This window comes from Trachypithecus francoisi, unplaced genomic scaffold (genome assembly GCF_009764315.1).
Source record: "Trachypithecus francoisi isolate TF-2019V2 unplaced genomic scaffold, Tfra_2.0 Lachesis_group16, whole genome shotgun sequence".
Taxonomy (NCBI): Eukaryota; Metazoa; Chordata; class Mammalia; order Primates; family Cercopithecidae; genus Trachypithecus; species Trachypithecus francoisi.
Window position 1 is genome coordinate 9148126 of NW_022681461.1, and position 17411 is coordinate 9165536.

At 47.5% G+C, this 17411-nt stretch overlaps 1 protein-coding gene across 1 annotated transcript in view; it reads right to left on the reverse strand.

Moving 5' to 3' along the window:
* Positions 1 to 13831: 13831 nt before the first annotated feature.
* Positions 13832 to 17411, reverse strand: part of NXNL2 (nucleoredoxin like 2) — a 36084-nt gene continuing 32504 nt past the window's right edge. Inside the window, exon 2 of the mRNA XM_033236871.1 lies at positions 13832 to 13937. Coding sequence (XP_033092762.1) covers positions 13832 to 13937 — 106 coding nt within the window. The remainder of the gene's footprint in view (positions 13938 to 17411) is intronic.

A 17411-nucleotide genomic window follows, 5' to 3' on the forward strand; every position in this document is an offset into this window, starting at 1 on the left:
CAACAACAACAACAAAAAAACAGAAATGCAACAGGAGAAAATACACACCCACACCCCATACCTCATTGTAGCTCAGGAGACTAGCCACAGGTGAACTCCCCTGTCCTTAGTGTAATACCTAACCTTATTTTTACTAACTTGGTTTTTAGACTCTCCCTTTCTCCCTTAATCACCTAGCCTTGTTTCCACATGAATGAGCTCTCCCTTAGCTGAGAAAGCCAGACAAACTCCATTTGGCTCCTTCATCTACAAGACTTCAAGTACTCCTTACCCACCCCCTTCCTCAAGGAGTTAACTTGTGTATGCAGACTCTCAACATATCAAAGAGACCAATTAACTGATAAGGTACTGAAGTAAGCAATGTAGGAAGTTCCCAGGATTTTGCTCAAGAGATAACACCATAAAGCCTTGAGCTTTTGTCTGGCAGAGCCCCCGTATCTAACATCTTATGAAAGATTCGGAGCCCCTGCACCTGGAACTGCTTGTTTTTCTGTAACCATTTGTCTTTTTAATTTTTTTGCATGTTTTTACTTCTGTAAAATTGTTGCAACTGAACTCCCCTCCCCTTCCTAAACTGAAGTATAAAAGAAAATCGAGCCCCTTCCTCGGGGCCAAGAGAATTTCAAGCATGAGCTGTCTCTCGGTCGCCAGCTAATAAAGGACTCTTAAATTCGTCTCAAAGTGTGGCGTTTCTCTAACTCGCTCGGGTGCAACATTAGAGCCTCTAGGAACTTGGGCTGATAGCTCAGATGGCTCAGACTCAGGAGGACTGATGATTGATCCTCCCTGAGTGGATGGTTTCTTAGCCTCAAACGTGTTTTTTCTCTGTGGACATTAGATGACTGTATTTGTTCATTCAGGTTGTCATAACAAAATACCATAGGCTGAGTAGTTTAAACAACAGACATTTGTTTCTCACAATTCTGGAGGCTGGAATTCCAAGATTAAGATGCCCGGCAGGATTGGTTTCTAGGCAGAGCTCTCTTCCTGGCTTGCAGACAGCCGCCTGCTCATTGTGTCCTTGCATGGTTTTTTCTCAGTGAATGCACACACTTCCTGTTCTTATAAGGACACAGGTCCTATCAGATTAAGGCCCCACCCTCTTAATCACATTTAAAGTTAATTACTTCCTTACCCCAAACACAGTCAATGATGAGTTGTATGACCTTGGGCAAATCACCTCAACAACCCTTGGCTTCTTCTGAGATGATTTCATATTTAGAAATACTAAAAACAGACTGGCTGTCAGGCTAAAGAATTGCTTCTTAGTTCCACCAGCTTCTTCCCAGTGATGCTTTCAGATGATTCTGCAGGCAATTGGATTGCTTCCACCAGATGGCTTGGAACAGAAAGTGCAGGCATGGAGTGGCCACAGGTATTAGTTGGTTCAGGCTGCTGAAACAAAATACCACTGACTGAGTGGCTTACAGATTAAAGAAAATTACATCCTCATAGTTCTAGAGGTGGGGAAGTCCACATCAAGGTGTCAGCTGATTTGGTTCCTGGCAAGGGCTCTCTTCCTGGTTTGCAGACAACTGCCTTCTCAGTGTGTTCTCACATGGTGGAGAGAAAAGAAGCTCTTTCTCTTCCTCTCCTTATAAGACCACATTCATATCAGATTAGGGCCTACCCTGTGACACATTTAACCCTAATTGCATCCTACAGACCTTGTCTGCAGACACCATCACATTGGGCGTGAGGGCTTCAACATATGAATTTGGTAAATGCAGGACACAATTCAATCCACAGCAATGATAAACCACCACCACCATGACCAAAGTCTAGCTTTCATCCCAAAACATCAGAGCAGCACCATCTCAGCACCATCCTAAGATTTCATGCCCCCAAAGTGGGTGTGTCTGTGTAGAGTGGAGTCACCTGTGAACAGTCAGACCCCTCAGATGCTGACTAGAGACCAGTGGGGTGATGGAAATCCATTTTAGGGCCAGATTACCACATAGCATCGAATACCACTATTCCTGCTCAGACCTAAGAAAGTGAGCTATGGATTGGGGGAATTCAGAGAACATTCCCTCTCACTCTTGGAAGTTGTGCCCTGGTGACAGAGTGAACCCTGATATTCCAAAAGAACCAAGAAGATAACACTGAGCGGGTCTCCATGAGCATGCCAGGCATTAGGGCTTCCATCCACATTTACAGTGCGGCAGTAACAAATGCTGCAGCAGCAGAGACTTGAAGAGTGCTGCACAGGCTTGGAACCCCAAAATCAACGTGGGAATGAGCCCAGCTGGGACTGCCAGGGGAAAAGAGGCCACAGAGAGCAGCATCAAGGTGCCCTAGCTGCCTGGCTGCCCACTGGTCACAGACACATGGAATTGTCCAGTAGAGACCATCAAGCTGGCCCAAACTAGAAGAAATGCCCAACCAACTCCTAGACTAGTAAGCCAAAGAAAATGGGTATCATTGGGCCAGGCTCAATGGCTCATACCTGCAATTCCAGCACTTTGGGAGGCCAAGGCGGGAGGATCACTTGAGGTCAGGAGTTTGAGACCAGCCTGGCCAACATGGAAAAACCCCATCTCTACTAAAAATACAAAAATTAGCCTGGTATGGGGCGCATATCTGTAATCCCAGCTACTCAGGAGGCTAAGGCACAAGAATTGCTTGAACCCGGGAGGTGGAGGTTGCAGTGAACCAAGATTGTGCCACTGTACTCCAGCCTGGGTGACAGAGCAAGACTGTCAAAAGAAGAAAGAAAGAAGACAGAAAGAAAGAGAGAAAGAGAGAGAGAGGGAGAGAGAGAAGGAAGGAGGGAGGGAGGGAGGGAGGGAGGAAGGAAGGAAGGAAGGAAGGAAGGAAGGAAAGAAGGAAGGAAGGAAGGAAGGACGGAAGGAAGGAAGGACAGAAGGAAGGAAGGAAGGAATTATTTTAAGTCTCTAAGTTTTAAGATATTTTGCTATGCAGCAAATGATGCATAACACTTGCTAATGGTGCAATCTCCCCATTTAGACTTTATCTTCTTCTTTTTTTTTTTTTTTTTTTGAGACAGAGTCTTGCTGTGTCACCCAGGCTGGAATGCAGTGGTGCAATTTCAGCTCACTGTAAGCTCTGGCTCCCAGGTTCACACCATTCTCCTGCCTCAGCCTCCCGAGTAGCTGGGACTACAGGCACCCACCACCACACCCAGCTAATTTTTTGTTTTTTGTTTTTTGTTTTTTTTGAGACGGAGTCTTGCTCTGTTGCCCAGGCTGGAGTGCAGTGGTACAATCTCGGCTCACTGCAAGCTCCACTTCCTGGGTTCACACCATTCTCCTGCCTCAGCCTCCCAAAGAGCTGGGACTATAGGCATCTGCCACCATGCCCGGCTAATTTTTTTTGTATTTTTAGTAGAGACGGAGTTTCACCATGTTAGCCAGGATGGTCTCGATCTCCTGACCTCGTGATCTGCCCGCCTTGACCTCCCAAAGTGCTGGGATTACAAGCGTGAGAATTTTTTTGTATTTTTAATAGAGACAAGGTTTCACCATGTTAGCCAGGATGGTCTCAATCTCCTGACCTCGTGATCCACCCGCCTTGGCCTCCCAAAGTGCTGGGATTAGTTGTGGTGAGCTGAGATCACACCATTACACTCTTGCAGACTGGGCAACAAGAGCAAAACTCCATTAAAAAAAAAAAAAAAGTGGTTGCTTCATTTAAAATTACTCATACTCACTATTGCCAAACTCTCCCGAAAAGTGGTAGCATTGCCTTTGTCTTTGGGCACACTGGTGCTGGAGGTCATTGATGAGGAACTCCATGTGGACCCCCAGCCAGTTTTGTCCTCTTGGTTTCAGTGCAGCTCCAATTGGGCTTCACCCGTTTCCCACAGTGGGTGCCTGCAGACAGAAGCTCCTTCCAAGGCAGTGGCTGGGACAGCAGCTAAAAGACTTAACTTGACAGACACTGTGAGTCAGTGCATGAAAAGGCCAGTGTGGAGATACAGATTAATTACATAGGGGAAAATAGCAACTGTCTAGAGGAGAAAGCTGCAGACAGCACCTTCACCAGGTGAGCAGGATTAACATCATCAGTCATGCCACATACTGGCCTTATGTGCCCTCTGATACCATGCACTGAGGAGGACACCATGTCACTCTTATGATATTCTTGCAACAACAACAACAAAAAAAAAAATGCATAAGCTACATTTAATCAGGAGGAATGAGCCACAAAGTCATGGCCAGTACTCTTCAAAAGTCTAAAGGTCATTAGAGACAAAGAAAAGTTGGCCGGGCGTGGTGGCTCAAGCCTGTAATCCCAGCACTTTGGGAGGCCGAGACGGGCGGATCACGAGGTCAGGAGATCGAGACCACCCTGGCTAACACAGTGAAACCCCGTCTCTACTAAAAATACAAAAAAACTAGCCAGGCAAGGTGGCGGCGCCTGTAGTCCCAGCTACCCGGGAGGCTGAGGCAGGAGAATGGCGTGAACCCGGGAGGCGGAGCTTGCAGTGAGCTGAGATCTGGCCACTGCACTCCAGCCTGGGTGACAGAGCAAGACTCCATCTCAAAAAAATAAAAATATAATAATAATAATAATAATAATAATAATTTCTTTTTTTTTTTTGAGATGGAGTTTCATTCTTGTTGCCCAAGCTAGAGTGCAATGGTGTGATCTCAGCTCACTACAACCTCTGTCTCCCTGGTTCAAGTGATTCTCCTTCCTCAGCCTCCCAAGTAGCTGGGATTACAGGCACCAGCCACCATGCCCAGCTAATTTTTTTGTATTTTTAGTAGAGATGGGATTTCACCATGTTGGCCAGGCTCGTGTCGAACTGGAGTATTATACTCCAGGCTGGAGTATAATGGCATGATCTTGGCTCACTGCAATCTCTGCCTCCCAGTTTCAAGCGATTCTCCTGCTTCAGACTCCTGAGTAGCTGGGACTACAGGTGTGTGCCACCATGCCCAGCTAACTTTTTTTTTTTTTTTAATAGAGATGGGATTTCACCGTGTTAGCCAGGATGGTCTCGATCTCCTGACCTCGTGATCCACCCTCCTCGGCTTCCCAAAGTGCTGGGATTTCAAGCATGAGCCCCACGCCCACCCATGACTTTTGAATTCATTTGGCTACTGGCCCTCAGAAGGTTAAGAGACAGCCATGCGGTGGACATTTGTTTGGGGCCATCCTGCATCACCCACTCACCCACTTCTCTCGCCCCAGGTTTTCATTGAGGAGTCTATTGTTCACTTGACTCGCAGTCATAAGATTCTGGGGAAGGAGCTGCTAACTCCAGCCCTAGGAAAGAGGTGTATGGCCCAAGCCTACCCAGCAGCATATTCTGTCTCCTTGGCCCTGGTCTTGGTCTTGCTCTGTTGCCCAGGCTGGAGTGCAATGGCCCTCCACGGAGGGCATGTGACAGCAGGAAGAAGACTTCATTCTGAGAGTTTGGCTTAAGCATCAGGAGGCTGTCACGACCAGCCCCACCTCCACTGGACTTGGATGAGTACAATGGGGACCAAAGCTACCTCTGTGACCAGCTGCTGCAGGAGGGAGTCTGTCCCAGCAAGGAGCCAGCCCTGAAGCTGCAGAAATGAGTCCTGCCACAGCACCCGATCCCTGATCAGGCCACACCTGATGCCACCCCGTGGGCCTTGTAGCTAGAAGGGGTCAGGAAGCCCCCTGTTCTTCAGGCACTCCAGATTGCAGGGGCCTCAGGCAACCAAGAGAGCCATGTTTAGCTGAGTTCCATCTCCTGCTGAGAAAGTCAAGAGCAGTCAAACCACATGCTGCGGTGTCACAGCCTCAAGTTAGGAAAGGCGGCATCAGTGGGGTAGTGAGGACAGGAGGCATCAGTGGGGCAGTGAGGACAGGAGGAAAGGGCAGAGAGGCCACCAGTGTTCCTCTGAAAGGACAGATGTTTTGCATTGGCCAGCAAGCCCCCATACTTTGGTATTCTGACAACTCACCCACTTAATCAGCAGGAAATCTAGCCTTTCCTGTGATCCCCGTGTCTGGTTCATCCTTTGCAAGTTCCTGGGCAGGGAGCAGAGTGGCTGTCACATAGACACAGATGTAGGCCACCCACCAGTGCCTAGATCTCCAACTTCAAGGTCCCCTGCTCCGTCCACTGCTCCTCAGATGGCCTGGGCATCCCCGAACGTGGCCAGCCCTTTCCCCGTGAATGAGTTCCCTGCATGGAGTCCAGGTTGGTCAGAAAGGCCTGTGGACAATGTCTGAGCCCCAGTCGAGGCTGAACTTCTCCACCAGTTCCTGCCTCCTAAGAAAGTCAGGAGATGGGGCTGAGCGTCCAGCCTTCCGGAAGTCGGGGCCGGCTGCCTAGTGGATGACCACGAGGGGGCAGTGTGGAGCAGCTGGTAGGCCGGGCCGGCGGCTCCTGGCTGACCAACCGGACCTGACTTCCCAACAGGAAATTCAGCTGGAGGGAAGAGAAAATAGGCAGCCAGCGGCAACAGCCAATCCTGAGTGGCGGGTGGCAGATTATGCTTATTTCCCAAATTTCCTGTAATTGATAAGTAACTGATTACCAAATAAGTTTTATTACTAAAAAGAAAGAAAGAAGCCAGATCAGTAGATACCTGTTTTTCTGCATTATTTGTATCCAAATTCACACATTTGTCCAGCAACAGAGATCCTGGACAGGCGGCACGGACCACTCCAGGACCGGCAGGGACTGCTTCAGGCAAGGGAGATTTGTACCCCTGGGAGCCGCTGTGCCCGTCTCCACCTGGGGTCCAGCGCAGTCCACCTGGGGTCCGGGAACCCTCGCCTTGAGGACAGGCGTCTCTTATCCTAAGTCCAGTTATTTTGGTTGTGACGGAACCCCATTTTCTCTTGGAGATTAACAGCGCCTGCACTGTGTATGCTTGAGGACGTTGCCGGGGGTGCTCTCTACTACCCCCCCTCTTAACTTGTTTTCATAGCGACATTTCCCAAATTCGCAGTCATTTCACATGAAGCCTTCCCAATTTCTCCACCGTGAAGACACTGGACACGGAGTGCCATGAGGACTGAATACAGTGGCCGGGCCTGTGCCTGTGGGCGGGTCCCACAGCAGGACACAGCAGTTCCAACAGTGGCTTCTTGCTGCCGGACCCGCCGCTGGACCCAGGGTTTCTAAGCATTGATGACTCCCAGCCACCCAGGGTTCTTGTTATGGACAGGATCATGTGCCCATAGTTCATATGTTGATGCTCTAAACCCCAATATGGCTTGGAAATGGCCCTTGGAAGGACATACTGGATCAGGGACTCACTTTTGAAATAAGAGCATAAGTGAGTCCCTGATTCAATGATGATGCACGCTTAGAAGAAGAGGAAGAGATGCATGGTGCTGCACTCGCTTGCTCTTCTCTCTCTCTCTCTCTCTCTCTCTCTCCCCCCCCCACCCCCCACCAACATAAGCACAAAGGGAAAGGCCATGTGAAGACACAGTGTCCACAAGCCAGGAAGCAGGCCTTCATCAGAAACCAGATTTGCCAGCACCTTGATCTCAGACTTCAGCCTCCAGAACAGTGAGAGAATGAATGTCTGTCGCTTGAGCCCCCAGCCTGTGGTATCATGTGAGGCAGCCTGAGCTGGCACTTCTCTTAGGACCGTAGAGATGCTCACCTGGAACAGAGACCACCATGTCCATCGTCTGTGCAGGGCTGTCTGAACCCTGCCCAGGGGTGCACCACAAACACCTGATGGTCTCATGCCGCCCCCAGCCACAAACACACACTCCCCCTCCGTCAGTAGTAGAAATAAGCGTCCAGGAAAGGAATCAGGGAGCTAATTCCTCTTCCTAATGCTTAGAATTGCTCAGCAATCCACGCACTTTACCCCTCTCACTTGTCTGGGGCTCTGACAGACCTCCCTCTCTGGATGGCAGCTGTGTGTGCTTCAACCTGTTTCAGCACAGGCACCCCACTCCCCTGCCTCCCCTCTGCTCCTCGTGGCCGGGACACTTTGCAAGGACCCTCCCTCACCCTTTACCTTGAGGGCAGCGATAAGCAGTAGCCTGGAGCTTGGGGGATGGGAGCTGGGATCCCCCCTACCTACCATCTATGGGGATGGCGCACCCCAGTTGGGGATAAGGCTGCAGGGAACACAGTGTTGAAGCCCCTTAAGCATGGCCGAGAAGAAGCACTTCATGGAGACACTCAGGCAGGAACATGGCAGGGGCTGTGTCTGGTGCTCAGGCTCCTATGTCCCAGAGAACCCAGAGGAAAGCAGGGCCGACCTCCCTGCCACAGGCTGCCTCTAGTCTACCCCATAGTCCCAGGAAAACAAGCTCTGCCCTTTCCCTTTGAGGGACTGGTGGGGAAGGGAGTAGTCCCAGCCAAGAAGACACAAGTTCAGGAGAATCCTTCCAGGCCTGTGGGCCCCAAGGAATAGCTGCCCCTCCTGTACCTCCATTGGCCATTCTCGCTCTTCCCCTTCTCCCCTCAGGACAGCAGACATGTCTCCCTTGTCACCTGCTGGCAAACTGGAGGTCTCTCTTCTTCCTTCAGCAAGCACCCCTGAGAGATTTTATCTTCAGCAGACAAGCTCTTTGCTCACCCTACACAGGGAGAATTCGGGAGGTCTTGGAGGTCACGGGGAAACCTGGCCCACGTGGGAGCTGGGGGTCCAAGGCCACCACATAGGTGTGAGCCCCCAGATGAGAAAGAAACAGCCACCTGTTGAACCGGGTATAAAAGCAGGAGAGAAATCTTGAGAAGTCTAGGTCCATCGCTGAGGGCTCACGTGTCAGGACGGTCTAGCGCATTGGGTTTTTGTTTGTGTTTTTCAATATTTTGTTTGGTTGGTTTTTTTGTTTGTTTGTTTCTGAGACAGAGTCTCATTCTGCAGCCTAGGCTGAAGTTCAGTAGCACGATCTCGGCTCACTGCAACCTCTGCCTCCCGGGCTCAAGCAATTCTCCTGCTTCAGCCTCCCAAGTAGCTGGGATTACAGGCGCATGCCACCACATCCAACTAATTTTTTGTATTTTTTAGTAGAGACAGTATTTCACCGTGTTGACCAGGCTAATCTCGAACTCCTGACCTCGTGATTGACCCGCCTCAGCCTCCCAAAGTGCTGGGATTACAAGCGTGAGCCACCGTGCCTAGCCTAATTTTTTTATCTTTAGTTTTTGTGGGTACATAGTAGGTGCGTATATTTATGGGGTACATGAGATGTTTTGATACAGGCATGCAATGCATAATAATCACGTCAGGAAGAATCGGAGTATTCATCCCTTCAGGCATTTATCTTTTGTGTTACAAACAATGTAACTATAGTTATAGTTATTTTTAAATGTACAACCAAATGATTATTGACGGTAGTCACACTGCTATGCTATCAAAGATTAGGTCTTATTTATTCTTTGTATTTTTTTTGTACCCATTAATCATTCCCACCTTCCCCCGAACCCCACTATCCATTCCAGCTTCTGGTAATCAGCCTTCCATTCTATGTCCAAAAGTTCGATTGTTTTGATCGTTAGATCCCACAGATAAGTGAGAACATGTGATGTTTGTCTTTCTGTGCCTGGCTTATTTCACTTCACATAAGGGCCTCCAGTTCCATCTATATTATTGCAAATGACAGAATCTCATTTTTTTAAAGGCTGGAGTACTCCATTGTGCTTATGTACCATGTTTTCTTCATCCTTTCATCTGTTGATGGACACTTAGGATGCTTCCAAATCTTGGCTGTTGTGAACAGTGCTGCAGTAAATATGGGGGTGCAGATATCTCTTCAATATACTGGTTTCCTTTTCCTTTCTTTCGGGTGTATACCCAGCAGTAGGACTGCTGAGCCACATGGTTCCAGCACATGGTTGATGAGCAAAAACTAGCAGAATGCAGGACAGGGGCGGTGCGGCGGGAGAACAGCTGCACTCTCAGGGTGTCCAACTCCTCTTCAAGATCTTTCCCTCACCTAATTCACAGCAATGGCATCAAAGGAATAAGAAGGAGAGGGTGAGCTTAATGCCAGATCTTATAATGACCTCCTTTTAAGCTTGAAAATGTGGTTTCAAAATCAAAGAGTCCTACAGAAAAAAATGATTTAAAGTAAGTTATGCAACATGTGCCCTTTGGAAAAACAGCACTGTCCTTAGAGTTATGCCCTCAGGATGGCAGGGGACAGGCCCTACATCTGCAAACACATGTGTTCAGACCCCCAGGCCCCTGCCAGGATCCCCCACCCCTGGCCCTCTGCAAGTTTCCAGTCTTTGCAAAAATCCATTCAAGTCTGGAAAACATTCCTCTCCCCTACAAGCTGGCTCCTTCCCTCTATTCAGATCAGCTAAAAATCCTCTTCCTAAGGATCCAGCCCCAAATATGCTGTATAAGGAAGTGTCCGCCTCAAAATCTCCACTGCTCTATTTCTTACTAAAACTCCTGTGGACGAAGGACAGACAGAGCTTAATGTCAGCTCTCTGCACACTGACAGAAATGCACATCTAATTGCTTCCTTTGGAACAACTAATCAGAAACTCGAAAGAATGCAATCGTTTGCCTGTTATGTACCTATGACCTAGAAGCTCCCTCCCTGCTTTGAGTTGTCCCACCTTTCTGGACCAAACCAATGTACATCATACATATATTGATTGATGTCTCATGTCTCCCTAAAATGTATAAAACTAAGCTATGTCCTGACCACCTTGAGCATATGTCATCGGGACCTCCTGAGGCTGTGTCACAGGCATGTCCTTAACCTTGGCAAAATAAACTTCCTAAACTGATTGAAACTTGTCTCAGATACTCTTCGGTTTACAGTATGGTACCACAGTTGTGTATCTGTTCATCAATTGACAGACATATGGCTTGCTTCCAGTATTTGACAATGGTGAGTAACACTGCTAGGAACATTTGTGTATATGCCCTAGAAAGGCATATATATATATATATATGGAATTGCCGGACCATATGAAAACATTTAACTTCTTAAAGAAACCACTAAACTGTTTTACAAAGAGGTCTCACCATGTTACAATCCCAGCAGGAATACAGATGTTCCAGAGGCTCCATATCCTCACCAATACTTGTTATTAATAGTCTTTCTCATTCTAGCCATGCTAGTGGCAGGGAGGTGGTATCTCACGGTGTTTTGATTTGCGTTTTTTTGATAACTACTAACGTTTAGCACCTCTTCACATCCTTTTTGACCACTTGTATATTTTCTTTGGAGAACTGTCTATACAGATCTTTTTTAAAATTGTGGCAAAATGCTCATAACGTAATACCATGCTAACCAGTTTAGTGTATAGTTCAGCAGCAGTCAGTATGTCTGCACTGTTGGGCAACCCATCTCCAGAACATTTTCATACCCACTAAAACCATGCCCCATTTCCCCTCCCCCTGCTCTTGGCAACCACCAGTCTACCATTTCCATGCATTCGACCACCTGTTCTTGAGTGCAATGAGTAACTCTGTTCAATCCCCCGGTGTGATGATACTACATAAAACATTTCCATTTTATTATGGAACTCTCTGGCACACCGATCTCTGTTAGAGCATCTCTCCAATATCACCCAAGGCATTATGAGTGTTTCACGTTTCAAGACTACTGTGTGGCCAGGCACAATGACTCATGCCTGTAATCCCAGCACTTTGGAAGGCTGAGGCAGGGGGATCACTTGAGTCCAGGAGTTAGAAACCAACCTGGGCAACATGGCAAAATGCCTTCTCTACAAAAAATACAAAAATTAGCTGGGCATGGTGGTGCATACCTGTAGCCCCAGCTATCTGGGAGGCTGATGTAGGAGGATTGCTGGAGCCCAGGAGGTAGAGGCTGCAGTGAGCTGAGATTTCATCGCTGCACTCCAGCCTTGGTGACAGAGCAAGACCTTGTCTGGGGAAAAAAAAAAAAAATTTTTTTGACTATTTTATGTCCTTCAATCAATCATAGGAACAATTTCCATTAATGTTCAATAGCAAGCTAGTAATTGCTCCTCAGATGGGAACTCGCTGGTCCACAGGTAACTCTGCCCTTCAGGCAATATTAACTGGACATTTTAATGGGAACGAGCAAGATTACCGAGGCCCACACAGGGTGCCAATTTCAACAGTGCAGAACAGAGACTGCAGTGCTGGCACCAAAGTCTCTGCACAACGGCCTCCTGTGGACACAGACTGAGGCTTATGGCACCAGCCTGTGAGCACATCCCGGCCACACTTGATTTAAATCCATCTCTGTTTTGGGCGCCTCTTCACCAGGAAGACTAAAGAAGAATATTGAGGGTGCCGTCAAAGTGCTGGGCTTCCTTCTCCTAACTCAGATACTCCTAGGGTGACATGGAGGATGGAGATCTAAGGTGTCCGTCATTAAAGCAAGGCCCAGCCTCACCTCGGAGGGAAGGAGGGAAGCTCATGATCCCCCTTCACCTCCCAACACCCGGGCCAGTCGCCCTGTGGTTTGCCAGAGTTGGCGGCTCCTTCCAGCCGGAAGGAGCTTCCACTGCTGAGCATGTCGCCTAGTGGGGGCACGGCTCACCCGGTCCAAGGGCATCTCCAAATGCCTGTCACTTATCACATGTGTGACTACTGCAGGGTGTGCTGTGCGTGTTTAACACCCAGCTGCAGGAGGAGCCGCCACTTAGAAGTGTTTTCTGATTTCTGCTCTGTGAATTCTCCCCCATGGCCCGTTTCAGGCTCTTTCCTACTGTGGGTGGGAGGCCGAACAGGGGTTTGCGGAGGGCCCTAGGAGCTCTCCCCAGCTAGGATCTACTCCACCCATCCACAGAGTCCGAACGTGTGTCCCAAGAGCAGGCACAAGGGCTGGGATAGAGAAAGCCCCGCGTAATACAACAGAGTGAATGAATGAGTGCATGCCCCAGAAACAACGCTAGCAAAAGTGTTCAAGGTTCTAGTGCTACAGATGCATTCTGTCTGGAGGTGGGCTGTGGGAGACTGAGGGAGGGAGAAACCGCCTTCTCTGGGCACATGCTCCTCAGCCTTGGGACACCTACTCACCTTCTTCATTTGTTTGGGGACCAGAGGCCACTTAAGTCTGTAAGGAAGAGATAAACATGGACCCTGTGTGGCCAGGACTCAAAGTCGGGCACGCTGTAACCAAGTTATGCTTCCACCCCCTCCCTGCGTGCCCTCTGACGATGGGAATGTTTCTCTGAATAGATGTGGTCCTGGCTCTCCTGGCTGAAGGTCTCCGGTGGAGACTTTAAATGGGCAAGGCACAATTCTGAGGAGGACTGGCCTGCTTTCTTTTCTTTGATGCTTTCTTTTTTCTTTTCTTTTGAAGGCCTGTACATGGGAATGTACAGTGAGATGCCCCCAGGTGTTGCCCAGTGAGATGCCCTCAGGTGTTCAAGGCTTCATGGTGGGACTGGGCCCCTCCTCCTGATGGAGCAAAGCCCTTGGTGAATGACACAGGACTGGACTAAACCCACTGACACAGGAACTTGCCATTGAGTTTAATTCAACCCTTGCTTGGAAACAGGAGCTCTTTCCATAGCAACGGTAGAATCACAGGTTCCCTGCCCACTCCACACGCGCAGCACGGTTACCAGAGCCAAACCGTGGTAGGAGAGAAAGGGAATTTCAACAGGAAAATAAAACATCAGTTCTGATTCTGCCAGCTAGCTTTAAGATTATTAAGGTCTTTAAGATTTTCCGATGTACAGGCCTCAACATTCTTCCTACACAGTGGAGGCATCTTCCAAAGCACCTATAACTCCAAGCTCTGATCATTTGAAAGCATCAAAACAGGGCCAGGCGCGTGGCTCACACATGTAATCCCAGCACTTTGGGAGGCCGAGGTGGGTGGATCACCTGAAAGTCAGGAGTTCGAGACCAGCCTGGACAACATGGTGAAACCCCATCTCTACTAAAAATACAAAAATTAGCCTGGCATGGTGGCACGCACCTGTAGTCCCAGATACTCAGGAGGCTGAAGCTAGAGAATCACTTGAACCCAGGAAGTAAAGATTGCAGTGAGCTAAGATCACACCACTGCACTCCAGCCTGGGCAACCAAGCAAGACTCCGTCTCAGAAAAGGAAAGGAAAGGAAAGGAAAAGAAAAAGGAAAGAAAGCATCAAAACGGTATCGGGGACCTGGCACTGGTGGCTCACACCTGTAATCCCAGCACTTTGGGAGGCCAACTCGGGTGGATCACCTGAGGTCAGGAGTTCAAGACCAACCTGGCCAACATGGTGAAATCCTGTCTGTACTAAAAATACAAAAATTAACCAGGCATGGTGGTGCACTCCTGTAATCCCAGCTCCTCGGGAGGCTGAGGCAGAAGAATCATTTGAACCCAGGAACCAAGATCTCCCCACTGCACTCCAGCCTAGGTGACAGAGCAAGACTCCATCTCAAAAAACAAAACAAAACAAAACAAAAACCAGTATTGGGCTCTTCCTGTGAAAGCTGAGATTCTCTGAAGCTAGCCAAATGAACCAAGCATTTACATAATGTTTGCTGGTTGCTGGATGCTCTTCTAAGAAGTCTGCATATATTCACAATCCATCTATTCCCCCAACAACCTTATGAGATAAGTTTGATAATTACCTCCATTTTACAAATGAGGAAACTGACGCATGATGAGGTAAATAAACTTGCCCAGGAGTTTGCATCTAAATAAAGGATTCAAACCCAGTACATCTCCATACTCTATTCACCAAAAAGAAAAGTACATCTTTGAAAATTAAAAACAAGTTAAACCTGCCAGGCATGGTGGCTCACGCCTGTAATCCCAGCACCTTGGGAGGCCAAGGCTTGGGGATTGCTTGAGGTGTGGAGTTTGAGATCAGCCTGGCCAACATGGAGAAACCTCTCTCTACAAAAATACCAAAATTAGCTGGGCATGGTGGTGTGTGCCTGTAATCCCAGCTTTTTGCGAGGTTGAGGCAAGAGAATCACTTGAACCTGGGAAGCAGAGGTTGCAGTGAGCCGAGATCACTGAGCCACTGCACTCCAGCTTGGGCAACAGAGCAAGACTTTGTGTCAAAAATAAAAATAAAAATAAAAAGTTAAATAATTTTAAAAAATTAAAACAAGGAAAACCAAGAGTGGCACCCTATGAAAAACCACCGAGTACACTGCAAACTACACGGGTGGGTGGACGAAGCCCTGAATGGGCATGGAGGTTTGCAGACATGAGGCACCCTGCTGAGGCCTTCAGAAAAGACTGCACATTGCTGGGAATGGCAAGATCTGGGGGCAAAAAGGGCAGAAGAAACAGCATACAAAAAACAATCTCTGCAAATAACCTAAATAAAATATTAGCAAATCTAATTCTAAAACTCATTAGAATAATAATAAACCATGGCCAAATAGAATTTCTCCCACAGTAATGCAAGGAAAATTCAAATTAAGAATCTATTAACATAATTCACATTATTAATAAGTCAAAGAAGAAAAGCCACATAATTGTCTGCATACAGCTAAAATGGCACTTTAAAAATTCAGCATTCCTGATTAAAATTTTAAAACACTTAATAACAATAAGTGCATATTATTATAAAGAGCATATCTTAAGCCAAAAATAAGTGTTAAACTTGATACCAAAACACCAGACATATTTTCATTACACCTCTGCCATTATTAAATGTCAATTTAAGGCAAGAGAAAAGCCAAAGAGATGAAAAATTATACAAAGGAAGACAAAATTGAAAGATGGTACCTCCATGTGCTTGGGAAATCCAGATACAACTGAAATGCCTTAAAAACAATAAGGTGGCCGGCAAGAAACTACATGCTACACAGAACTTCTTTTCTATATATAAAGTTCGAAGGAAGAACAAAAAGGAAGAAAGGATTATCTTTACAATGACAACAGCAATAACATACGTGAAAAGTTGCAAGCCATGCAGACTTGTATGGAAAAAACATTAAAACTCCAGCAAGTGGGCCAGGCATGGTGGTTCACATATGTAATCCCAATATTTTGGGAGGCCGAGGCAGGAGGACCACTTGAGACCAGGAGTTCGAGACCAGCCTGGGCAACATGGCGAAACCCAGTCTCTACAGAAAAAATACAAAAAAATTATCCTGGTGTGGTGGTGGGTGCCTGTATTCCCAGCTACTCAGGAGGCTGAAGTGGGAACATTGCTTGAGCCTGGGAGGTTGAGGCTGCAGTGAGCCATGAGTGTGCCACTGCACTCCAGTCTAGGTAGAGTGAGACCTTGTCAAAAAAAAAAAGAAAAGAAAAATTCATCAAGAGACATGAAACAAAATTTGAATAAAAGATAACTCAGATCTTCTTGTTGGATCGAAACCTCCATGATGTAACCAAGTGGATTCTCATCAAACCATATTATAAACGATTATAAATGAATGTGGAATGAATGTGGATTGATGTAAAAACAACAGGATTCTCTTCTGAACTACATATTGACATTTAGCTTATTGCAGAAAAACTAAACATGTGAGAATACCAAGGAAGTTCTGCAAAAGAAGAAAAAACAGGGAAGATTTGCTCTACCAGATGATAAAACATTATAATGACACAGAAGTTAAAATAGCTTGATAAGACAAACAGATTGATGGACTCCATGAAAAGACCGGAAAGAAGCCCATGTATAAACATAAATTTGGAAAGATAACCAGATGCAGGTAACTCAGAGTTCGAGGTTGTGGCCACCACTGCTGATCCCCTGGGGGGCCCAGTGTCCCCTCAGTCTTTTCAGTGGCACCGGGCCTGCCTCTCGCTCTCCCCGGTGCGGAGCTGGATTCATGGCTGTCTGACCAAGGACGACACTTCCAGGCTCTCTCTACTCAAGTACAGGCCATGTGACCAAGTCTTGGCCAGAGAGGGGAAAGCTGAAGTTCTGAGTGTGGATCCCCCTGTGCCATCCCATTCAGTAGCCACTAGCCACGTGTGAGCGTTTAAATTTAAATTAATTAAAATAAGACATCGTTAAAGATGCAGTTAGTTGCACTAGCCATATTTCTTGTGCTCAAATAGTCGCATGTATCTGTGACTGCAGTGTACTTGATCATCTCTAACTTAAAAGCGAGTCACTTCCCCTGGGTATTCCCCAGCCCAGCCTGGCTCCACCCACAGTAGTAACCATCTGTGGTCACACAGTAAGAACACAACCTTAGGGCCAGGGCTGGGACTGGGTGAGGCAAGCCACGTACCTAGGTTGCAAAATTTAAGGAGGGACTGGCACCCAGTGTCACCCAAGTGAGGGTCCCCCTGAATTCTGAGCATCAGTGCCTCCCTCAACTCGGGCTGGTCTTGACCCTGCTGTAGGAAGTGCTGAGCAACCCGATGGAGAGAGTGCAGGGGCTGGCCTGGAGTCTGGGCTGCTCCCCACACAGAGAAGAAAGGCCCAAGTACTTAAGTCACAGCTCAAGGCCCTTATGGTGCAAGTGAGAGATTAGTGCCTTACGTATTAGTGTCTTATTGTATTTGTGGGAGAAAGACAGATTATTCCCTAAGTCAGGATGGGACAACTGGCACACTGTTTAGAAAAACAGAGATGAATCACTTATTTTACTCTTTTACCAATTT